Raw genomic sequence first — 25,527 nt, 5'->3', positions numbered from 1 at the left:
TTTCCGTCTACCAAATCCACTCACAAGGCATTGGTAATGTGTTTTACTTCTTTACTGTCTGACTAAAAGTAGGTTACACATATATACACATATACACATATATATATAAAACAAAACGTACAAACAGTTACTGTAGTGACTTTTGACTGGTAGCCAAACATGGTTACCGTGTTCTTTTGTGTAATGAAGTCACACTAGGTCAATAACATCAATCTAAATTTGACACATACTTGCCTTACAACTCAAAGAAAAAATTAGATGTTTTTAAAAATAGCCCAGTTAGTTCACACATTTAGAACAGCTTGAATTATTATGTGTGGATGATTTTAAAAGTTTGCCACCTGCAACTCCTGTCGTTCAAGATTCCTAATTATAAACTTTCAAACTGAGAGGAGTCTGCGTTTAGATAAATTTCTGCAGTTCAGTTACATATTTTTTTTAGCCAAGTTGTGTGTCAACAATTTTAAGTCCTTTAACCCTTTTGTTACCAACCTGGCCGAAACTGGCTCTGGCTCTGTAGTACAAATATCTTGTTTTCATAAGTTTTGAATTAAAATCTTCCAACAAACCTTAGTCACAATTTATGCTCCTAACACTAGCTTAATGATAACTAAGTTATTTCACTAAATTCTTTGCTATATTTAAAATTGATTGAAAGAAACACAGAACATCTCAAAATAAATACAGTAATGGAATGGTTAACCCTTTTGCTACCAATCCACTTGAAACTGACCCTGGTTCTATGATACAAACTTAGGGTTAACTGATTTAATTTAAAACCTTCCATCAAAATTTCAAATTGATTTATTTTCCAAAAAGTATTGTTTATTCACATTTGTTTTGAATTAATCACACATTATTTTCTAGCTTGAAGATTTCAATGGTGTGTTTGTAAATTTTTAGAATGACATTGCAGAGTAGGTGTCATAGCGTGGATCTGGTCAGTTTTAACATAAAACAGGTAGAACATTTGGGTTGGATAAGGCCAGGTTAAATGATAAAGGGTTAATAATGACAATGCTATTTTCCGAAATGCTTCATTATTTTTAAGATTAACTGAAAGATGAACAATTTATTTCCACAGAAATATGATTACAAATTGGCTAAAGCTAGTCGGTAATAAAACATCTGTTTATTAATATTAAGCCTCGTAAGTGGCATTGGTTTGCTCTTAGTGAACCAAGTCTGTAACTCTGGCTTTGATTCCTTGTAGCTATTTCACTTGCTCTGATACTTCCCTTTGGAAAGTTATGAATGCTGCATTCTCTATTCTCTCATCTTTTGAAATCAATGATACGGATCATATATTGACAGGTGCTTTTGATGATGAAATGTCTGGCTGTTTGGCTTTCACTCAAAAATGCAAAAAATAAGAAAATATTTATTGTTACTCATTTACAGTCATTTGACTGTGGCCATGCTGGGGTACTCCATTTGAGAGTTTTGTGATCATTATTGAATCTAGTATATATATTTCAGTCTAGTAATTCTATTGATTTCCATTTGTCAAGCTGCTAGATTACAGGATGCAAAGAGATATAACACTTTTTTTTCTTTTGTTTGAATGATTTAAACATAAATACACACACATATGTGCACAAACATATGACAGGCTTCTCATACTTGTGAAGTACATTTTTTAAACACCCCAGTCATATCTGCACCTATTTGTTTTATTTTCTAAATATCATTGAATATATATATATATATGTATATATATATATATATATATATATGAGGAAATGAATAAAAATGACTTTTCTGATAATTATTTTCCACTTTAATGATTAGATGTTTACAAGTTTATCTAATCATTAAAGTGGAAAATAATTATCTTTTTCAAATATACACTACTGTACTCAAGAATTTCTATTTCTTCTTTCTCTCTGTATGTGTGTGTGTACACACACACACACAATCTCAAAAGTAAATAGACTCCTCTCATTATAGTGTGTTATCTGTGTGGACACTGCTCATTAGTATGATACCCAAACCAATTAAATCATTAGATAGAATGCAAGGTATGTCTATCAAATACAAGATTAAGTATTTCAGTGTATCAGATGCACTGAAATACTTAATCTTGTATTTCAGATGACTTTATTTTGTTTATTGAAATCTTTCAAATTTTGTGGGGTCTATTTATTTTTGATGTGTTTGTGCGCATACACACACACACACACACACAGAGTTCTCAGGCTAATCAGATACTGTTGAACTGTCCAACCCATGCCAGTGTAGAGCATGCACGTTAAGTGATGGTCATGGCTAGAACATCTCTGATCATTGGTCTTATTTGACCAGGGCTGACCCAAGGTTAAACTAGCTTTTATATGTAGAACACTCTTGACGTGTAATGAGATTTGACTGTGTCTTTAACGGCATTGGTTGAAATGTTATAATGAGATGGACATGTGATGGGAATAGATAAAAGTTAGATGAAAAAGTGTAGTTGTTTGGCTGCTAGAAAGAAACTTGGTGTTAAGTAGATTTGATCAATAGATGCTAAGTTTTATTGAAGAAGAAATGTTCCAAGATACAGAGAGTTTAAGAGGGCAGCATTGCAAATCTCTCCACCTATTGATGATTGTAAGGAAGAAACTGGACATAAAAGTGTGCTTGATGATAGTAATAAAGATTATAAATTTGTAAACTTCATTTCCTGGATGAGAGATTTGTTTCTTTTTTTTTATTTATTTAATGTAGAAGTATTAAAGTCAACCTCTTCATCCATCCACAGTCTCATAACTACTGTAGTTGTCTGATCAAAATTAGTGGTTGAGCCGACCAATTATTTTCTTATGGAATATTGGGCTTGGCTGTGTGGCTTAAGAAGTTTACTTGTACATACATACGTATGTACATATTTATTCTTTTATATGTTTCTGCCCTAAGGCTGTGGCCATGCTTGAGCACCACCAGTGTGTCCATGAATGTGTTTTTGTTGTCTGTATTGCAATGACAGTGCTTTGTGTTTTTGTTAGAAATCAGCTCCTTCCTTACAGAAAGACTTCAAATTATTAAAAATAAAAGAGAGCATCATCATCATCATCATCGTTTAACGTCCGTTCTCCATGCTAGCATGGGTTGGATGGTTCAACCGGGGATCTGGGAAGCCAGAAGGCTGCACCAGGCTCCAGTCTGATCTGGCAGTGTTTCTACAGCTGGATGCCCTTCCTAACACCAACCACTCCGTGAGTGTAGTGGGTGCTTTTTCACGATCCAACGCCATGTTGGATCGTTAGCCCCTACACACAATTTTTTTCTCTCCTTGTTTCTTTTCTGTGTATCTTTCTGTCGAAGAGCGTAGGCTCGAAACGTAAAAGACTTGTTTTATTTCTATTCCTGGGCGCCATACTAATACATTATTTGTTTGTACTCCACCTGCCTTCGTCTTTAGTTTATTTTCGTAAACCTTCCTGTTATATATATATATGTATATACACATGCACATAGTCTTACATATGTATATACACACATATGACACAGTGAATAAATAACTATATTTGTGTGTGTACGGTAAAATGAAAATATTCATTATGTTGAAGTAGAGTGACACAAGATTTATATGGAGCCTCCATTGGTTATGATGACTGATGCATTTGCACATTAATGCATAGGCCTGAGCAAGAATTTTTGAGGAAAACTGGCTGTTACCCTTACATGCAAGTTTCTCCTCTCCATGATACTGATCTTTATCCAAGATGAAAACTGCTAAATTGGGCTGATACAGTTTGGCATCAATGTTGTCATAGGCACATTGCTGTCAGAATGCAAAAGAGTTAGAAAAAATACTGCAAGGCATTTCGGTTGAACCTTCAACTATTCTGCCAATCGACTGCCCTAGATTAATTTTTTTCTATTATTGGTTTTGAAAGGGTGAAAAGCAAAATTCACATTGGTGGGATTTGAACATGGGGCACAGAGGACCAGAACAAATATTATGAGACATTCTACCCAATGCTGTACTGTAATGGTTCTGCCAATTTGCCACCTAGAGTTTATTGAAAAATGAAAACTTACCACACTTCTATTTCTCTCATATATCATCATGTTACACATATGTGTGTGTGTATATATATATATATAAATATATTAGAAGGCAGACGTTAAATGATGATTATGATCCTCACCTATGCTGGTGCCACATAAAAAGCACTCAGTCCACTCTGTGTGATAGTTGGTGTTAGGAAGGGCATCTAGCTGTAAAAACTGCCAAAATAGACACAGAAGTCTGGTGTAGTTTCTGCCTGGCCAGCTTCTGTCAAACTCTCCAATCCATGTCAGCATGGAAGGCAGACTTTAAACAACAAAAATGATGATGATGATGATATTTGTATATGTGTGTGTTTGTATATACCAGTGTAAACTATGTTGTATTTTGTCTATAAAATAAAGTTACCTTTCTTGTAACATAACTCAATAAAATTTATGATAAACAAAAAAAAATGATAAAACAAGTACCAGACAAAATCCTGGGTGTGGGTGTTGACAAAAACCCTTAAATGCTATGCCCCACCCTGGCCACAGTCCAATATTTGAAACCATTAAGAAAATACTATGTTCTACACAAAACTCTTTACATAAAATTTTGTTCTTGTCAAAGATATTCATGAAGATATAATGGTAACAGTTTACATTTTGTTAGCTTTTTTTTTGTCTCGTAGGTTTTAGATCAATAAAGACTACCCATTTAATAGATAGAAAATCACAATTGGTTTACTGCATATATGGGCACCATAGAGAGAGAGGAAAGATTTTAAGCTTGTAAGCGTCATTCATGTATATTGGCTTCATACTGGTAAGATATCATTAACCACTATGTATCACTGTATATGTATGTTCATATGCACATACATATACATACACACATATATTATACATATGTAGATTATGTATACATATACATGACATTATATATATATATATATGTGTTGGTAACAGAGACAAATTTATCAAATGAGTTAACAGATTTAAATAAATTGGCAAAAATATTATAGACTGAAATATCATAAAAAGCATTTTTTTTTTCTATTCATTTTCTCTATATTTCTGAATAGTAGAAAATAGTATGGTGGCAAAGTTGTGTTAGAATGTTTAGAAGTGGTTGTGTGGTAAGTAGCTTGCTTCCTAACTATGTGGTTCTGAGTTCAGTCCCACTGTATGGAACCTTGGGCAAGTGTCTTCTACTATAACCTCAAGCTGACCAACGCCTTGTGAGTAGATTTGGTAAATAGAAACTGAAAGAAGCCTGTCTCATATATATATATATATATATATATATATATATATATATATGCATCTCTGTTTGTCCCTCCACCATCACTTGACAATTGATGTTGGTGTGTTTACATCCCTGTAACTTAGTGGTCAGCAAAAAGAGACTGATAGAATAAGTACTAGGCTTATAAAGAATAAGTCCTGGGGTTGATTTGTTCAACTAAAGGCAGTGCTCTAGCATAGCCGCAGTCTAATGACAAACAAATAAAAGAATATGAATCCTAAATTGTATTGAGTTGTTAGGCAAACAACTATCTTGTTTTAGTTTATGTTGTTGAAAAATAAAGTGTAAAGAACATACATTTATAGGATATCTTTTTATTTTTCTTAGTACTCAGACCCAATCATATAACAAGGCATAAAAGACAGTTTCTTTTTCAATTGTAATATTCTTCTTGTTTAAGCCCAGGTCAGGCCTGATCAAGCTGACTTTTGATCAAATGCATTCCATCTATGATCATCTCATTTTATTTTCAGATGTATGTATAGGACTATATTATCCAAGTCACCCTTTTTCTTTAAGATAGAGTATGATTTCATGGAAGTTTTGGCTGCTACTTTTAGCAGGTTAAGTGAAGTCATAGAGGCTCTCTAGTTGGCTCAATTATATTTTTCTAAATGGAACTAGTGACACTTTAGTAGATGTGAATTCAGGACAAGCCAAATCCATAGCTTAATTTTGATTCTTCCCATGAAACCATTTCGTTTCATACATGTCACTAATACTCTTGAATATCATAGAAACTCAGGTTTCCTCACCCCCTCTCACCTCCTATAAAATTGAGGTTTGGTGCCAGAATTAAATTTCTCTGATTTAAAGTGAAATTTATATTTCTTTTCAGGTTTTTTTTTAACATTTTTATATTAAAGGTAATAGACATGTTAATGTATTTATTTAAAAAAAGATGATAAAACTAATAAAATTCTAACTTCCTGTGTAATTTGGTGAGGCTGATGAGTTATCTTGTCTGTGGATAGACCAATTTGAACAAATGGCACTATCTTTTAGAGTGGCCTAATTAGGCTGGTTTGAATGCAGCAAAGTTAGATGTTTTTATTAGAAATTAAACTAAAATACCTAGTTGTATTGACGTCATCATTCTAACATCCACTTTCCTATGCTTGCATAGGTTGGATGGAGTTCGTGGAGGCAGATTTTTCTATTTGTCATTTTCTGTATGCCCTTCCTGTCACTAACCTTCATCTGTTTTCCAAGCAAGATAATATTTTCCCATGACCAGACATGCTTTTGCAAAATACTAGAGATAAATAAATCAGTGTGTATGACAATGTCACTTATTTACAACTACTATATGTCAAGGCAATGACACACACACACCTTGCAATTTCTGTCTACTAAATCAACTCACCAGCTTTTAACCAACCCTGGCCTTTAGTAGAAGATACTTGTCCAAGGTGTTATGCAGTGGAACTGAACCCAAAACTATGTGGCTGGGGAGTAAACTTCTCAACTACACAGTCATACCTATCACATCCCATTATTGGCAGTCACTTTACCAAATTCTAAGTCTTTCGATCTAATTGTGTTACAATCTTGGCAATGATGTATGTTATTTCCCATGGAAGCCTTCTAAATAGATTTAGGCTTCAGAGATTAAAATAATTTTTTTTTTGTCTAGAATATAACATTGCAAGTGAGAATTTTCTACTGTCTCTCCAAACCGCATATTGACATCATCATCATCATAGGCGCAGGCGTGACTGTGTGATAAAAAACTGCCTCCCCCCAACCATGTGCTTCCAGGTTCAATCCCACTGCATGGCAACTAGGGCAAGTGTCTTCTATTGTAGCCTTGGGCTGACCAAAGCCTTGAGTAGATTTGGTAGACAGAAACTGAAAGAAGCCTATTGTGTGTGTGTGTGTGTGTGTATATATATATATATGTTTGTGTGTCTCTGTCCCACCCCACCATTGCTTGACAACCAATGTTGGTATGTTTACGTCTCTGTAACTTATCGGTTCAGTGAAAGAAACTGATAGAATAAGTACTAGGCTTACAAAGAATAAGTCCTGGGGTTGATTAGTTCGACTAAAGGTGGAGCTACAGCATGGCTGCAGTCAAATGGCTGAAACAAGTAAAAGAATTACAGCCACCATCACCACCATCATCATGTTTACCTTTCTCATGCTTGCATGGGTTTAGCTCTGACTTCTTGGGGCAGCATTTTATGGTTGGGTGCCCTTGTTTCTCTATTGAGATACTTTATTCCGCTGGTCTTTACACTTTGAATTGCTGAACTGCAGAACTTAAATAAATGTCATCAATCCCCAAATAGCATCAGTGAGTAACAACTGACACTCTGTCAGCTACGGTAATGAGGTTTTCCAGGTGATCTAATCAAAGGTACAGCCTGCTTGTGAAGTTAATGTACAAGTGGCTGAGCAATACACAGACTTGTGAAACCCTTATTGTAGTTCTCAGGGAGATTCAGCATGACACAGAATGTGACAAAAGTGCCCCTTTGAATTACAAGTACAACTCATTTTTGCCAGTTGAGTGTAATGGAGCAATGTGAAATAAAGTGTCTTGCTCAAGGACAGAACTCGCTGCCACCAGGTATTGAACTCATGACCTTAAAATTATGAGCTGAATACCCTTACCACTAAGCCATGTCTTCACATTAGTGTGAGTATATACAGTGACAAACACAAACATATGCATACACACACAGACAATAGATTTCTGTCCAGTTTACATCTGCCAGGTTTTTATCACAGGGCATTTATCAAAGAGAGGTTATAGTTGACGACTATACCGCTATACCGTGAGATTGAACCCGAACTCACATAATTGCAAGGCAAAGTTCATAGACACTTGCCAAGACTGTGCCTACAATTTATATTTTAAAATAGATGAACATCACAACCCTTCATCATAGGAGTGTCTCATTTAACTTTGAACAAGTTTATAATTAATGCCTATTTTTAAAGAATTTTAAATGTTTGAAATATCTGTTTTTGTGACATCATTCAAGACATAATATCTTAATTACATTAACTTTCTTCATTTTTTGGATTATATTCTTTCCCACCTTTTCCAATATTCACTTGGAATTTATAGTCTTCCTCTAGATCATCATCTACCACATCTATTTAGACTGTCTGCTTTATCAGAGCTAACTGCAGTTACTTACCCGACCAATTAAACTTAATCTTCTTAGCATCCATTCTGTTTACAACCATCCTCTATCTTCACTTCTTCTCAGAACTCATCATGTTTACAACCAGCCAGTATTGCTACTTCGACTGCCTCAATATATCAAGAGGAACGATATCTTTAACGATCTTTTTCCTGGCCTTTCAATCATTCCACATATTTAATTATTTCCTCCGTCATCACACCGTCATTATCACACTTCCAATGTCTATTTTGTTACTGAGCTTCAGTCACACGTTTTCATTTACTCTTTTGCTCTCCCCCATCCTTCTCTCTCTCTCTCTCTGCAGCACCTTCCTCGACTGCCTATCTATTTAATATCTTTCTCTCTAGTACACTTGTTGGCAAATTCCTTATTCCATCAAGGTTTCACTTCAATATTAATGATTTAACCCACTCGTAACTACTACTGATATAAATATTGGGTTCAGATTTTGGCACAAGGCCAGCAATTTCGAGTTAGGAGTCAATTGCAGTCAATTATGTTGGGAGCGAGGAAATCTGAGGAGTGATAATGCTCACCAAAATCCCTATCATAACAGCTGTTGCTACCAAACTACACATAGTTAGAATTTTTTTGTTTTCTTTTCTAACCATCTCTTCCTGCTTTTGTTATTTGTATTCTCTTTATTCATACTGTTGTCTCTTACTATGATTCTAGTTCTACTATCGTGATCATGATCATCACCATCATCATAACCACCTTGACCATCACCTTTATCACTACCCCCGTCATTATCATTACCACCACCACCACCACCACCACTGTTATCATCACTCACCAATATGTAACTGTTGTTGTAGTCCTTAATTTAGCATTATCGACAAAGATGAACTGATAGAGGAGCCATCCCGCAATCTAATTATAAACCATGAGACTAAAACAAGATATCGTAGGTAGGTTACAGTGAGAAGCTGGTAAATGTTGGGATGAGGTAGGATCAAGATGCTGTGAACATGAGAAGGTTTTTGACATTTATCGTATAGCAACATGATCTTGTTTTCCTCTCATTAAATTGCAGAACATAATGACAGAAACTCTATGTAGTTCATGTAGATTCTACTTTGTTAGATAATGTGACCTAATGTGTGTGTGTGTGTGTGTGTGTGTGTGTGTGTTTACTTGTTCATACACACATGTTCTCATATATATATACATGTTGTCACACTAACACATATACACATTACACTAATATATATGCACATCACACTCACCCCTATATATGTATCCTCACACTCATATATGCAGGTTCTCACCTTCGTGTACATATGTGCTCACATTTACATATACACTTATTGTCACACACATATATACATGTTCTCGTATATACACGTTCTTGCACTCGTATATACACGTTTTTGCACTCATATATACACATGTTCTCACACTCTTATATACATGATATCACACTAACATACATGCATATATTGTCAACTAACATTTATACTCATGTTGCACTCACCTTTATACACATGTTCTCACACTCATATATACACACGTTCTCGCACTCATATATACACACATTATCTCATATACACATTATACTCATATATACACATTCTCGCACTCATGTATGCATGTTCTCGCACTCATATACTCTTTACTCTTTTACTTGTTTCAGTCATTTGACTGCGGCCATGCTGGAGCACCGCCTTTAGTCGAGCAAATCGACCCCGGGACTTATTCTTTGTAAGCCCAGTACTTATTCTATCGGTCTCTTTTGCCGAACCGCTAAGTGACGGGGACGTAAACACACCAGCATTGGTTGTCAAGCAATGCTAGGGGGACAAACACAGACACACAAACATATACACACACACACTTATATATATATATACTTATATACAACAGGCTTCTTTCAGTTTCCGTCTACCAAATCCACTCACAAGGCATTGGTCGGCCTGGGGCTATAGCAGAAGACACTTGCCCAAGATGCCACACAGTGGAAGTGAACCTGGAACCATGTGGTTGGTTAGCAAGTTACTTACCACACAGCCACTCCTGCGCCTATATGCACGTTCTCGCACTAATATATGCACGTTCTCACACTCATATATACATATTCTCACATTCATATATACATGTTCTTGCGCTCATATACACACTTTATCACACTCATATACACGTTCTTGCACTCATATATACATGTTCTCATACTCATATATGCATGCTTTCACACTTGTATATACACGTTCTTGCACTCATATATATACACGTTCTTGTACTCATATATACACATGTTCTCGCACTCATATATACACGTGTTATCACACTCACACTTAACATGTTGTTTCTCTAACATATATCCACATGTTGTTACAGTAACCTACTGGCACTCTGTCAGTTACGACAATGAGGGTTCTATTCAATCTGATCAACAGAACAGCCTGCTTGTGAAATCAACATGCAAGTAGCTGAGCACTCCACAAACATGCCTACCCTTAAAGTAGTACATGGGGATTCTGCATGATACAGAATGTGACAAGGCTGGCCCTTTGAAATACAGGTACTACTCTCATTTTTGCCATCTGAGTGGACTACAGTGATGAGAAATAGTGTCTTACTCAAGGACACAATGCATCACCAGGAACTGAACTCCTGATCTTATGCCCACGAGCCAAACACTCTAACTACTAAGCCACGTGCCTTCAGCCATACTAACATATATACACAGGTCATGCATATATGCAAGTTTCCACACACAACATAAACATACTTCTTCACATCCACATGTTCTCATCCTTTCACAGGTCCCTCTTCTGTTTGGAGTAAAACTATCTGCCTCTCATTGCATGAATCCTTTGCTACCATATTTCTGTTGAGATGCTCTGTGTTTTCTTTCAATTAATTTTAAATATAACAAAGAATTTAGTAAAATAAATTTGTTATCATTAAGTTAGTGTTAGCAACATAAATTATGACTAAGGTTTGGTGGAAGATTTTAATTCAAAACTTTAAAAAAAAAAGACATTTGTACTCAGAGCCAGAGCTAGTTTCAGGCAGGTTGGTATCAAAAGGGTTAAGCATCCTAGGCACAGCTTTGTAATTTGTATGTGTGTGTCATCATTACTATTATCAACACCATCATCATCATCATCACTAGCATTATCACACCATCCTTATAATCATCACTACAATCTGCATTATATGGTGTAAGATTTACATTGCTCCAGAGTAATTAGAAAACCTTTACTATTCATTGTACCCAGTGGTACTCGAAGTATATAATGAAGGTGAAGGAAAATAATTAAAAAAATAAAGGAAGCTTGCTGAAGTATTCTTTACTTCAAAGTGTGTTTATTCTGCTTGACACAAGTCCCCAGTTGAGCTACCTCTGGCTCACAGCACCTGGCATGAGCCCCTGTCCAGGGTTATGGAGCATCAGTGAAAACTATTGAAATGCAAGATACATATCTGGTGTGGGATAGTTTGTCTCATGGTCAGGTGATGAGCTCTTTAGCATTGGCCGATTGTTACCTCCAGATAGCATTGCAATATGAAACACTAGTTGGTGGAAAACCTTATACCATGTGAGACCTTGTGGTGTACACGTGTTGTGCACTTTCTCTAAATGTAACTGATACAACACATTATCAATGGAGGGTGTTGAACTTATTTAATAGTTTATATCAAAATATCATTGTGACTGAATAATGTAAAGAACTGGAATATTAACACTAACAGTTTTTACTGGTCAAAAATACATACAATTTAAATTGGGTTTTTTTTTTAAGCTATCAAAAATTTTGGAAATTTTAATAATAATTACCAGAAGTAAATTCGCCGTTTTATAATGGAACTTATAAAGTCATAAATAACAGCATATAGGATATTATGCTCAAAAAGTTCTTGGATGGAAAAAGTTTGAAGGCTGCCTGTGGGACACGCACCCACATCATCTGTGAACATGGTAACAAGATTTAAGCCAACTTACGATGGTTTACATTGGCATCAGTGAATATTGTTACATACCACCTGCCGTCGCTCAAACTCTTCAGAAACCCGGGACCCTACCAAGTCGAGCGACGACGATTGCACCGGCCCAGTCAATCAGAGAATTCGCCATGCAGAAAGAGAGGACTCTGTGGGGGAGGTGGCAGCGAACTCGACAACCAGCGACCGGAGAGAACAACAACAACAGCAGGAAGAGATACAGAGAGACGGCGGAAGGCAATTGGCTTACATTTAAAAACAGTTTATGACAATCATTACTTACAACATCAAATACATCAAAGAAAATACATGCAGCAGAATCAACAAAATCAAAGCATGCAGATACAGTTCAGAGACAACAGTTCAAATCAAATAATGTTCATTAAAGTCTTTCTCTTTCTTTTTCTTTTCAACACAACTCAACAACACAGTTCTTTTCAATGTTCATTTCTTTCCTTCCTCTTTTCCTTAATTCACAGTTCTTTCTCTTTTCTTTAACACACCAATTCTTTTTCTCTTCAACAATTCTTTTTTTTCAACACAGTTCACAATTTACGTCATAATCTCGTTTCTTTTACATTTCACATCAAAATCATAAACAAAACATACCGCAAGTTTCTTCGTTTACAAACTCCCACTACGAATAGCCATGCTTTCTCGCCGTAATCTCTCCCAGCTCCTTAATCCTATCTGCCTGTCTTTCTTGCCACGCTTGTCATCTCTGCATCGACCCTCACGCAAGCTACCCTGTTGCCAACTCACTGTCTCAGGCAGAACTACCTCTTGCCAACTCGCTCTGTTCCCGACTGAACTGACTGACTGCCTCCGACTGACTGACAAACTCCCAGCGCGTCGCATTTTAAGGGGTGGTTTCTCGAACTTTCCTTGACCGGAACAGGGCCAAAGGTCTCTTCCGAATACATAAACCTCCCCAAAAACCGACAGGACAAAAGGTCTACCCGTCTCCCTGACGCCAAATCACAAAAGTGGGTCGTAGCACTCAGTTTCCGAACTGACCTCCATATCAATATGGTATAAATGAAAATTTAGGTGTATTACTAGAGCTTTTCATTAACTTTAAAATAATCTGAAATATCACTTCAAGCTTGCATGGAATCTGGAATAAACATATGTGGTTACCACCACCGCTGTCATCGTCATCATCATTTTAATGTCCACTTTTCCATGTTCACATGGGTTGGATGGAATTTGCTGAGGCAGATTTTTGACAGCTGGAGGTCCTTCCTGTCACCAACCTTCACCTGTTTCCAAGTAAGATATTTCCCTATGACCAGACATGATTTGGAATGAACACCACCACTTGCATTACAGTGACACTCACAACTATCATATGATGTCAAGGCGCAAAGATACTAACACATACACACACACACACGAAAGCTCATTTTAAGTTTTCCATTTACCAGATCCACTCGCAGGGCTGTGGACATTTTTAATTTATCTCAACTACAGGTATCTTAAGCTCTCTCTTTGTTTTTGTAGCTTATATTTATCACCTATTTATATATTCATATCAGTGTAGAATGTCTGCCTCATAAATATTCAGCCCCTTTCTGGTGTTATTTTCTAAAATTCACTTGTAGTGAACATCAAATAGACTTCTAAAGATTGCAATTCTGTGCATCGACTGCTTCATTCACTCATCTAATTAAACCCACAATATTCACTCATCTAATTATACCTCAAACGATTTGCTCATGTGCATAGAAAGTGAAGTTCTTTATTGTTAACTAAGAAAAGCAATGTTCTCCAAATGTTTTTAACCTATGCCACAGTGTTATCACCAGTTCATTTTAAGTATAAATTAGGTCACCTAGATAATAGAATTTTTTTTATCTAAGCAGTTTGTTCTTCAGTTAAAAACTACTTATAATATTAGCTATTCCAATACATCTCGTGCATCTCATAATAGTCTAATTGGTTGGAAAATGTGAAATAGTTCTTTGACCTCGCAAGAGTGCACATCCTTTCTTCTTTGTGAAAACATGGGAAAAACAATTAAAAATTCTGTTTTCTTTTCTTTATTATTTTATTCGGTTATTTGTTCTGTTAATGCTTTGATTATGATTATTATTTCTTTTTGTTATTTTGCAGCTGCTCTGTAGAAGAAAATTATAGCAAATTACTCACCAAACTAGCAAAAAATGTTAGCAATTGTATACAAGAGGGGTAAGTATGTTTTTCTATGAACAAATTTCAGATTGCATTGATTTAAAGGGGTCGTGCGATTTTCTCAGTTGAATGAAAAGTATAGGGAAATATTCAATTGTTAATTGGAAACAAACTACAAGTGTTATAAAGAGAGAAAGAGATAGGAAGTATTGCAACTCATGTTCTTTTTGAAAGAGGATTGTATTGCAGTTAGCCCCAGGTTAGCCTCTGGTCAAACTGACTTATGACACACAGGTAATTGACTGAATGGCTAAGATTGATCCACTATTGTACCAGATATGTCATGTTGCAACATAGCTAAGGATTATACTGCGTCCTCTAATGTGCAGTAATGAATTGTATGGGTACCCTAGTACCCATACATTGTCTGGCCATGTACTGTCTATACTGTACAGTCTGTTTCTACATGCTTATAGATTCCAGTGGTGTACAGAACAGAGGTAGGCAAATTGGATTTAGATTGAGCACAACTGTTCTTTCTCAGCACTTGTATGTATGTGTGTGAGTGTACATATGCATGTATGCATGTTTGTCCATTCTCTTCTATTTTCGACTATTTGAAACCAACCCTGCAAGCATAGAAAAGTTGGTGTTAAAGCAATGATGGTGATCATGATGAAATCTTCCTGCAAAGGAGGAGCTCATCTCTAACAAAGATACAAAGTTCCATCGTTGATGTGTGTACATAACAGAAACATATTCACGTTTTGAATTTGAGAAAAGTCTTGCATCTTTTTACTGTTCTGCTTTCAGATTGTATTTGTAATGTACAAATTAGCTGCTTTATTTCCTTTTCTGAAAACTCCAGCTTATCCAGATTGTCACTTAGGCATTTGCTCACAAAACCATGTGCCCCAATTATTCATCATCATCGTTTAACGTCTGTTTTCCATGCTGGCATGGGTTGGATAGTTTGACTGAGGACTGGCAAGCTGAGAGGCTCTCACCAGGCTCCAATCTGATCTGGCAAGGTTCCTACAGCTGGATGCCCTTAACGCCAACCACTCCAACAGTGTAGTGGGTGCTTTTTACATGCCACATGCACAGGATCCAGTCAGGTGGCACTGACATCAATCACACTCGAATGGCGCTTTTTACGGTGAATTTATAATCTGTGTATAGAAGGTAGAAACTTTGAAACACTTGCCCATAGTTAATCTCTTTTATTTTGATTTTTCAAAATAATATTCTCATCAGCAGGACAACTGACATTTATGATGGTACCGACTTTTTCTTGTCTATCCCAAAGAACTATATCTGGACTGTTATGTTTGCTCATGAGAATGTTCCACCAGTATTCTTTGTGTTGATGTTTATGTATACATTCAATAGCAGCAGGTTCTCTTTATTTATCTCTGGATAGACTTTTTTGCAGATGGCATTGTATATTGTTTTAGCAACTATGTCTTGTTGCATTGGGAGGTAGTACCTTGATGGTATTTTTGGGCAGCTGTTGATCATGTGTGATGTCTTTCTCAGGAATGTAATATAATCTACGTATGTGTATGTATATACATACTGCAAATATGTGTATATTTCTATGATTAGACTATATACTTATATTTCTAAGATCACGCACTCACACTTGTGTAGATAGGATTGGTCATAATGATATCCAGTCTGTAAGAATATTGGAATTGTTAACAAATATATATTGAAGACACCTTAGATGAAAGCACAAGACAAACCTCCATATGTGTGAAACATATATAAGCAGTTCTCTCTTGGCCAGATGTAATCTTTAAATGATGCAAAATATCATAAACGCAAAGAAGGTGTGTCATAAATATAGATTATTCTTTTGTGTTGGTGTTGAATCTTATCAACAGAGGGACAGGTTTTCAGTTATGATAGCGTGGTATTGAAGAGAATGATGGAGTAGTCACTATAGGAGGATGATGTAAGGAAGGAGCAGGAGAAAGGGAAGGGATTAGTGTCAGTAGTGGTTATTTAGAAAGGGAGGGAAAGAGAAGTAAGAATGATGAAGTGAGTTGTGTAATTTGTATATATCATTGTGATTATGTTAAACTGTTGTGTCCAAATTTCGCCAAATGCGTTTTTTTTCTTCAATATTTAATTTTGTTTGCAATAGTCAGTTCTTTTGGTCAAACTATTGTATCTCCAGCTGCTTCAGATGCCAAGATATGAAAACTGTCAAAGTGTAACACAATGATTTAGCATTTTTCAAAAGTGTAGTAAGTCCAACATATGACAGTTTTGCAAAAATATTTGTAACTGAAAATATCATACATGTATGGAGTTATGATTTTATGCACCCAACAAAGTATTGCAGCGTGGAAGGTGTTTGTAAGCCATTTAAGAAACACACAAAACTGTTAGACTCACTTCAACATTTAAATTTAATTTGTCAAAATATTTTCGTCGCTTTGAGACCGCGACCTGTTCACTGACAAAACTTCGTGGCTGAAACTGTTGTTAATGTTAAAAAGAAATGGAATGGTGAAACTATTTTTTCGTTTTCTGAAAAAGCAATGTTTTGGACTTATGACACTTTTGCATAATAGCAGCGATATATATGTGTGTGTGTGTGTATATATATAGTAACTAAGAGGATATTTAGACTTCTTATAGGAATATTTTTATCCAAGGTACACTGGTTTGATATATTGTATTTTGAAGAGGTATTTCTTCAATGAATATATTATATAATAAAATATAAAATATTATTAAGTTTGAAAATGGGGAGATCTAACAGATACAAATTTATTAACATCTTCACCTACAATTGTTTCATTGTTTCTATTTTTATTCATTATATTTATTTTAGATTTTATTTTTGCTTTTATATACTTTAATTCATATACCTTAATAAGTAACTTAGAAAGAAACATATACGCATACATATTGATGTATAAACTATTGGCATCCATACTTGTTGCGAGTATGTATATATATATATATATATATATATAAATACACATATACAAACATGCGCATAAATTTTATTTCACTTTTATTTCATTTTATTCATTATGTAATTTTACTCTTATATACTATAATTCATTATAATTATTATTATTATTATTATTATTATTGAATCAACAATAGAAGTGATGATTTTAATGCATGTGTACACATGCATAATAAACATGATTATATATTCTGAGTATATTGGAGTATTCCAATGGATTATAATGTAATCCTTATATTGTTCTTTTGTACACCCTGATGATTTTCCACCCAAGGTATTTCAAAATGCAAGATTATATATTTATATATGTTTTGTAGTTTTAATTTTGGTTCAGAAATGAAACAATTGTAGGTAAAGGTGTTAATTAATTAATAAATTAACTTGTATCCATTAGATCTCTCCATTTTGAAACTTAATGAATTACATACACACACGCACACACAAAATGAGAAGAATAAGATATGAATTCAGAAAATCATGTGGTTATACTACATGAATATGTTGCAAAACAGCTGTAATCCTATGTGGTAAAATAAATGTATATTCACTTCTCATACTTCCCAACTGTATATATATATATATATATATATATATATATATATGTGTGTGTATATATACATACACATATACATCTATATATCTTGTGGGTATTTGGCAACCTCACCAGTGCTGGTACCACATAAAAAGCACCCAGTATATTCTGTTAAGTGGTTGGCATTAGGAAGGGCATCCGGCCATAGAAACCATGTCAAAGCAAGCTTAGAACCTGGTAGAGCACCTTGGCTCGTTTGTTCTTGTAAAACCATCTAACCCATGCCAGCATGAAAAAGTGGATGTTGAATGATATTTGTGATGATGGTGATTTATATGCATATTGCTTTTTTAAAAATAAATGACATTCTAAGAATTTATAAAATCTATTTCTATTACTTTTCTATAAGTTTTATTTGTTCTGATATATTTATTATTTATTTCTTTTATTTTTTTCAGAACATTTTCTCCTTTTTGGAACTTACTTAAATCTTTGGTTGAAAAACTGGCCACGTTACATATGCAACTTGTATATACATGGTCAGAGCTCATCAAAGATGTTGCTCGTTACAATGAAGAACAACATCGGCGGCACAAGAATGTAAGTATTGCTAATAATTAGCACAATTACAGGCATTAGATTAGCAGAATCATTAGAGCAGTGGACAAAATGTCTTATTAGCTTTTACATTCCAAGGTCAAAGGTCACTTGCGGTTAACTTTACCTGTCATCTTTCTGGGGTTGATAAAATGAAATGCCTGTTAAATGCTTCAGTTCATATAATTGGTTATATCCCTCGTGACAATTTATGGCTTTATACTTTTATTAGAGATTAATATAATTTATCTTTTACTTGTTCCAATCATTGGATTGCAACCATGCTAGGGCTACACCTTGTAAGATTTAGTCGAACAAATCAACCCAAGTACTTATTTTTTTGTCTGGGACTACTTATTGTGTGGTTTCTTTTGCCAAACTGTTTAATTATGGAGACATAAATGAACCAACATTGGTCATGAAACAGTGATTGGAGACACACACACACGACGAACTTCCACACAGTTCGCATCTACCAAAATCACTCACAAGGCATTGGTCAGCCTTGGGCTATTGTAGAAGACAGTCAAGATCACTGGTTCTCAAACTGGGGTCAGCAGTCCCCTAGGGGACCATGAAGGGACACTGAAGTATCGTGAAAATGGGATGGCTTGAGGCAGTTTAAAAATTTCAAGATTTTCAATTTTTCACATATCATCTTTTTTTGTTGTTGGCCTCAAAAACCCACACCACTCCTACAGACTCATTTGCTAATATGATTGGCTGATAGAAAATATGCGGGCATAACGGGTGATCATGCATGTGCTGTCGGTATTTTTTGTTACTCATTTATTTTGTAGCTAATTGATCGACTAATTCCCCATATTTTCATGTATAGGCAAGTGAAATTGAAATCAAATTCGATGACTGGCATCTGTGCTAGTGGAGCACTAAGAGCATCCGAGCGTGATCGTTGCCAGAGCGGCTAGCTGGCGTCTGTGCTGGTGGCACGTAAAAAGTGCCATTCGAGCGTGATCGTTACCAGCGTCGCCTTACTGGCACTTGTGCCGGTGTGCAGGTGGCACATAAAAAAAACATAATTTGGGTGTGGCCGTTGCCAGTACCGCCTAACTGGATTTCGTGCCGGTGGCACGTAAAAGCACCCAATACACTCTCGGAGTGGTTGGCGTTAGGAAGGGCATCTAGCTGTAGAAACTCTGCTAGATCAAGATTGGAGCCTGGTGCATTCATCTGGTTCGCCAGACCTCAGTCAAATCGTCCAACCCATGCTAACATGGAAAACGAATGTTAAACAATGATGATGATGATCTATTGTATCCCAATGGGGCATTGCCTGGATTAAGTTGTGGTTTTCAGAGCAATGTCTATGGGCAATGCGGTTCATAGTCCGTAAATTACGGAACATGAATGTTTGTCATTTTTTTCCATATTGATTATCCTGCATTTTATAGGGGACTGTGAATCATTGAAAACAAAACTATAAGGGGACCAGCACTTAAAATTGTTTGAAAAATTTGAGAACCACTGGTCAAGATGCTGTGCAGTGGGACCAGACCCAAAACCAATTGGCTGCAAAGCAAGCTCCTTAACCCTTTAGCATTCAAACAGGCTATATCCGGCCCAAATATTTGAATGTATTTTATGTTCAAACTGACCAGATAAGGCCTCTCTTACCTACCCTACAATGTCATTCTAAATGTAAACATTCGGATCATCAAATCTCAAGGCTATGAGATAATGCATGATTAATTTGAAATAATGTGGATAAATAAGCATTACAGTTGACAGAGTACTCTGAATGCTAAAGGGTTAACCACACAGTCATGCCCACACCTATGTCTTAATTACACAACCATGCACTGTGTATTGGTTGGTTTTTTTTTTCCATCTCGGTCGGGAAAGAATGTATTGCTCATGCTATTTCTTAGAGCCTTTGAGATTAACAAGAGAGTAAGAAGTAATAAACCTGACCATATGAGTCATATTGATCTGCAATACTGTTTATTATCATTTTGCATGATCCTGCTGCATTTTGTCTGTCAAACTCAACAACCCTTAAGTCTGACCTCACCATCTCTGTCCATTTCATTCATTAACTTCATTGATTTTCCATAGGGAAATTATTCACCCCAGCTGTTGCATGTGTCAACAGCAGCAGAATGGCTAAAAAATGCCTTTTAGAGTCCAGTTGTATTCTCTCTGTCCACGCAAGTTTAAAGTACATGAATATTTTTTAACTGAACATTCAAATGGTTTAACTGTAGTTAAAAAAAAAAAAGAAAAAAAAAAGCTGACATTGAAATGGTAATGAGAACTTTTGAAATACATTCCATGTCTCAGAGAACCTTTACATGAAAATCATTAAGCATCTCTATTAATCTTTTATATTTTCTTTCATAAATTTGGATTTCATAAGAAGTTAAGCAAATCATAAAACTGTCTTTGAAAGATTTTGGCAAAAGGCCAATAAGAAAGGTTTGGTAAAAGGCCAATAAGAATGCTTATGGAATTTCATTTTAATCAAGAACTTGTATATGCATGACTTAGTGGTTAGGGTATTTGGCTTGCAATCATAAGGTCGTGTGTTTGATTCCTGGTGGTGCCTTGTGTTCTTGAGCAAGTCACTTTATTTCATGTTGCTCCAGTCCACTCAACTGGCAAGAATGAGTTGTGCTTGTAATTCAAAAGCCAACCTTGTCACATTCTGTGTCTTGCTGAATTTCTTTGAAAACTATAAATCCTTAAATCTTTAAAAATGTTTCAAACCGAAGGCTACGGCCATGCTGGGGCACCACCGTTGTTAAAGATGCATGTTTTTGTGGAATACTCAGCCACCTTCACATTAATTTCACAAGCAGGCTGCTCCATTGATCAGATCAACAGGAATACTCATCATAACTGATGGTGTGCCTTCTTGTTTAGATGAAATTTACCTATGCTTTCCTATTAACTCTTTTGATACCAACCTTCCTGAAACCACCCTTAGTTCTCTTGTTTTAATTGTCATCTTCGTCAGAATTTCATGTTAATTTATATCCCAAACACCAGCTTAATAGTGACAAATATTTTGATAAAATTCTTATGACTTTCAAAATTAATTGTCATAAATGAAGTGTATTTCATGAGGAATATGGTAACAAAAGGGTTAAAAACTGTTTTTCCTGTAGGCTCTCCTTATTACCTACAAATGCTAGGATTTTAAATATGAGTAAAAAATACATTTGCATCTAATTAACTTATTTATCATAATTTCTCATGGAAGCCAGTTGGAGAAACTCTGGCTTTATATGATTCAATTTTTGTGTTCTTGTTTAGCCCTAGGTCATCTCTGATTGGACAAATCTATGATGAAATGCATTCAAACCACATCTCGTCTCTTTTTCAGGCAGTTTGATCAAAGTCTACATTGTCCAATGTCTATTTTAGAGGGAGATCTACTTGCTGTTTCAAATAGGGCAGGTTAAGTAATTGTGCTGAACAGTGGTGGTTCTCATTTATCTTATTTTAGCGTATCACCCCATACCATTCCTTGAAATGAGGTGATAAGCTAATCGTGTGTGTATACACACACACACACACATGATTATCTTCATCCAGCAAGCAAATTTTGCCTATGCACTGGTTCATTACCTATATTTGTTTATTGTATCTCATCCAATGTTTGCCTCTTTTTAGATGTTTATGTTCACTAGTGTCCTCTATATTAAATTTTTATGGAAATTACTAAAGAAGGTGAGGGCTTACATACCAAAACTAAATTGGACGTTGGCACTTCATCAGTCATGATTCTGTTCTCTGATAACACAATGCCTATTCATAACCTAATTCTGAAAAATATTTTTCTGAAAATATGTTTAAAATGGAAGTATTGTACCTGGTTTAACACTTTTGCTACCTTATTTCTGTTGAAATATACTGATTTTATTTCAATTAAGTTAAACAACAAAGAATTTAGTAAATTAACTTTGCCCTTATTAAGCTGGGGTTTGAAGTATAATTTAACATAAAATTGTGATGGCATGTTTTAATTTTGATCATTTTAAAATAGGCTCTTTAACCCTTTTGCATTTAATCTGGCCATTTCCAGCCCACATTCTACTGCTTTATGTTTAAACCAGCCAAATCTGGTATGTCACACCTACCCTACAATGTCATTCTAACAAAAAAAAAAAATCAAAAAAAAATCACATCATCAAGATGTCAGAGCTACAAGCTAATGCATGATTAATTCAAAATGATGTGAATAAATTCTAAATTTTGACTGTGTAATATGAATGCTGAAGGGTTATATCATAGAGCCAGGGGTTGGTGATTCTGGGCAGGTTGGTATCAAAAGAGTTAAATATTTTATTTCAAAGAAATATCATGACCTCTCCAAACCCCTAACACTCCAACAACACCTTGTCAATAGCCACCCCCTTGTGAATTCACAATGCTCCTAAGTGAGTCCTAGAACTACTGGTATAGAGGCTTCTGTGTATTTAATAAAGCAATATCTGAATGTTTAGTTTTCGTTAGCAGCATCGTCCTTCTTTCTTAAATTCATTGATTGACCTTGAAAGATGATGCTATTGTTATATATTTAATATTTAACAACAACAAAATGTTCTGATCAAACCAGTAATTGGTTATCACTATTTTAAGATGTTATAACAGCGATAATGCTGGCATTATTTAAGACTGGTTTGTCAGTCAGTCACATTTGGCACCGTATCAAATGTACAAACTATTGGCGTGAAAACTGTCTGTTGAGAGAGAGAGAGAGTGTGCGTGTGTGTGTGTGGCTGTGGCTGAAGTTTGTAGGTATTGTCTAGCAAAAGATATAACGAGTTTATTTTCTTGCCTTCCTTCCTTCAGAAAAGGAAAAGAAAACAGGTGTAATTGGTGATAGAATAAAACAGAAAGAATTAGAAGCATTAGTTGTTTCTGTTCAGTATTTACAATAAGTTTTGGCACGAGTGACCGCCTGACCAAAAGGGTGGCTTTAGTAAAACAAAGTAATCTTGTTGCTTTGATTAGTTAGTAATGAAGTGTTTACTAATAGAAGCCAGGCTGCTAACTGTAACAAACAAAACTACAGTACTACTGACAGATGTATTCAGGTATAATTTTGCTTTTTCTCTCAAGGGCACATTGCTAATTATCTTAAATATTTCATGTTTCAGATGAAAGAAACCGAATCAGCAACACTGGAGGTTGTACAATCTATACAGCAAACCACAACAGCACTTCATAAAGTAAATCATTTCTCTCTTTTTCCCTTTCTTTCTCATCCTTCACGTGTGTGTGCATGTGTGTTTGTGTGTTTGGATACATATGAGATAATGACAAATGTAAAATAAATTGGGATGTTTCTTGATAAGTTATCGCAATTATTTTCGTACCTTCCTATATTATGGTACCAAAAGCATCCAAAACGCTACCAGAGAATGTCTGTGCTTTGAGGCCGACAGCACATCATTACTACTTTTTACTGCTTTCAAGAAAAATACTTCCCCAAATCAGAGTTTAATGTGTTTATCCAAACTGCATACTACGATATATTCTAATATCACAGTAGCTGTGGCTTTGTTAAGAACCTTGCTTCCCAACCATGTGGTCTTGGGTTCAGTCTCATTATTGCTTCTCGGGCCAACCAATACCTTGTGTGTGAATTTGATAGATGAAAACTGAAAGAAGATATGTGCACGTGTGTGTGTGTGTGTGTGTGTGTGTGTATTTGTTTGCATGTATGTATCCTTGTCTTGGCAACATGTGATAGTTATAAGTGAGCATGAAATATATAAATACGCACACACATGTACACATACGTATTTGGTTAAGACAGTCAGTTATCTTTCTTATATTCACCCATGTGTATGTGTGTATATATGTTTGTCCAGCCCATGAGAGCATGGAAGGCGGACGTTCAATGATGACGATGACAACCAATAACTATATAATTTTGTGTGTGTGTATGTATGTGTGTGTGTGTATATATATATATATATATATATATCGCTGGGCCGATGCCAGCGCTGCCTTGACTGGCTTCTGTGCCGGTGGCACATGAAAAGCACCAACCGATTATGGCTACTGCCAGCCTCCTCTGGCACCTGTACCGGTGGCATGTAAAAAGCACCCACTACACTCACGGAGTGGTTGGCATTAGGAAGGGCATCAAGCTGTAGAAACACTGCTAGATCAGACTGGAGCCTGGTGCAGCCTCCTGGCTTCCCAGACCCCGGTTGAACCGTCCAACCCGTGCTAGCACAGAAAATGGACGTTAAATGATGATGATGATAAACACACACACACACACATGTCCAATCCATGCCAGCATGGAGAGCGGACATTTGATGATGATGATGATGATGATGATATATATCATCTTGCATTTGTCTGTCCATAACGATTTGGACTGGCTCTACTGTTATCATGGTCCATTGTTGCATCTGCTAAGAGATATCAGGGAAAATGTCAGGCTATTAGATAAACAGTGATTGTAAAATGAGTAATAGATTAAATAGTGGAATTGATCTAATTGGCTAAAACCCATGTAAGTGCTGTCTCAGCACTGCCTGAGTGCAAGAAATGAAACTGATAAAAAAATATATGGTATATAACATTACAAGCATTAGATAGAAATGTTTTGTATATATTCAAATCTTAGTTGTACATGGGCGAAATACTGCTAAGCACTCCGTCCAGTGTTCTAATGATTTTACTAGCTTTGCCACCTTAATAATAATAATAATAATAATAATAATAATTTGAGTGGGCTGGGCTCCTCAACCTGAAGAAAATTCTGACTGGGCCCCACCTACAAGGTCATGTGCTGTTTATCTTGATATGAGATAACCATGTCATGCACACATGGTTGTGATGTACGTGTCTGGTGTACCGTTATGAGATGGGTGGTCAAGATGGGTATATTGGG

General features: G+C 35.7%; 1 protein-coding gene across 6 annotated transcripts in view; it reads left to right on the top strand.

Moving 5' to 3' along the window:
* The window catches only part of LOC115214905 (F-BAR domain only protein 2), a 230,937-nt gene that overhangs the window by 138,261 nt on the left and 67,149 nt on the right, over window positions 1-25,527 (top strand). For all 6 annotated transcript variants that reach the window (XM_036505554.1, XM_036505555.1, XM_036505557.1 and 3 more), the window contains 3 exons: window positions 14,509-14,583; window positions 18,509-18,650; window positions 23,774-23,845. In XM_036505554.1, coding sequence (XP_036361447.1) covers window positions 14,509-14,583; window positions 18,509-18,650; window positions 23,774-23,845 — 289 coding nt within the window. The remainder of the gene's footprint in view (window positions 1-14,508; window positions 14,584-18,508; window positions 18,651-23,773; window positions 23,846-25,527) is intronic.

This window comes from Octopus sinensis, linkage group LG8 (genome assembly GCF_006345805.1).
Source record: "Octopus sinensis linkage group LG8, ASM634580v1, whole genome shotgun sequence".
Classification (NCBI taxonomy): domain Eukaryota; kingdom Metazoa; phylum Mollusca; class Cephalopoda; order Octopoda; family Octopodidae; genus Octopus; species Octopus sinensis.
Note: the sequence above shows the minus strand (reverse complement) of the source record. Positions and strands in the feature narration are given on the sequence as shown.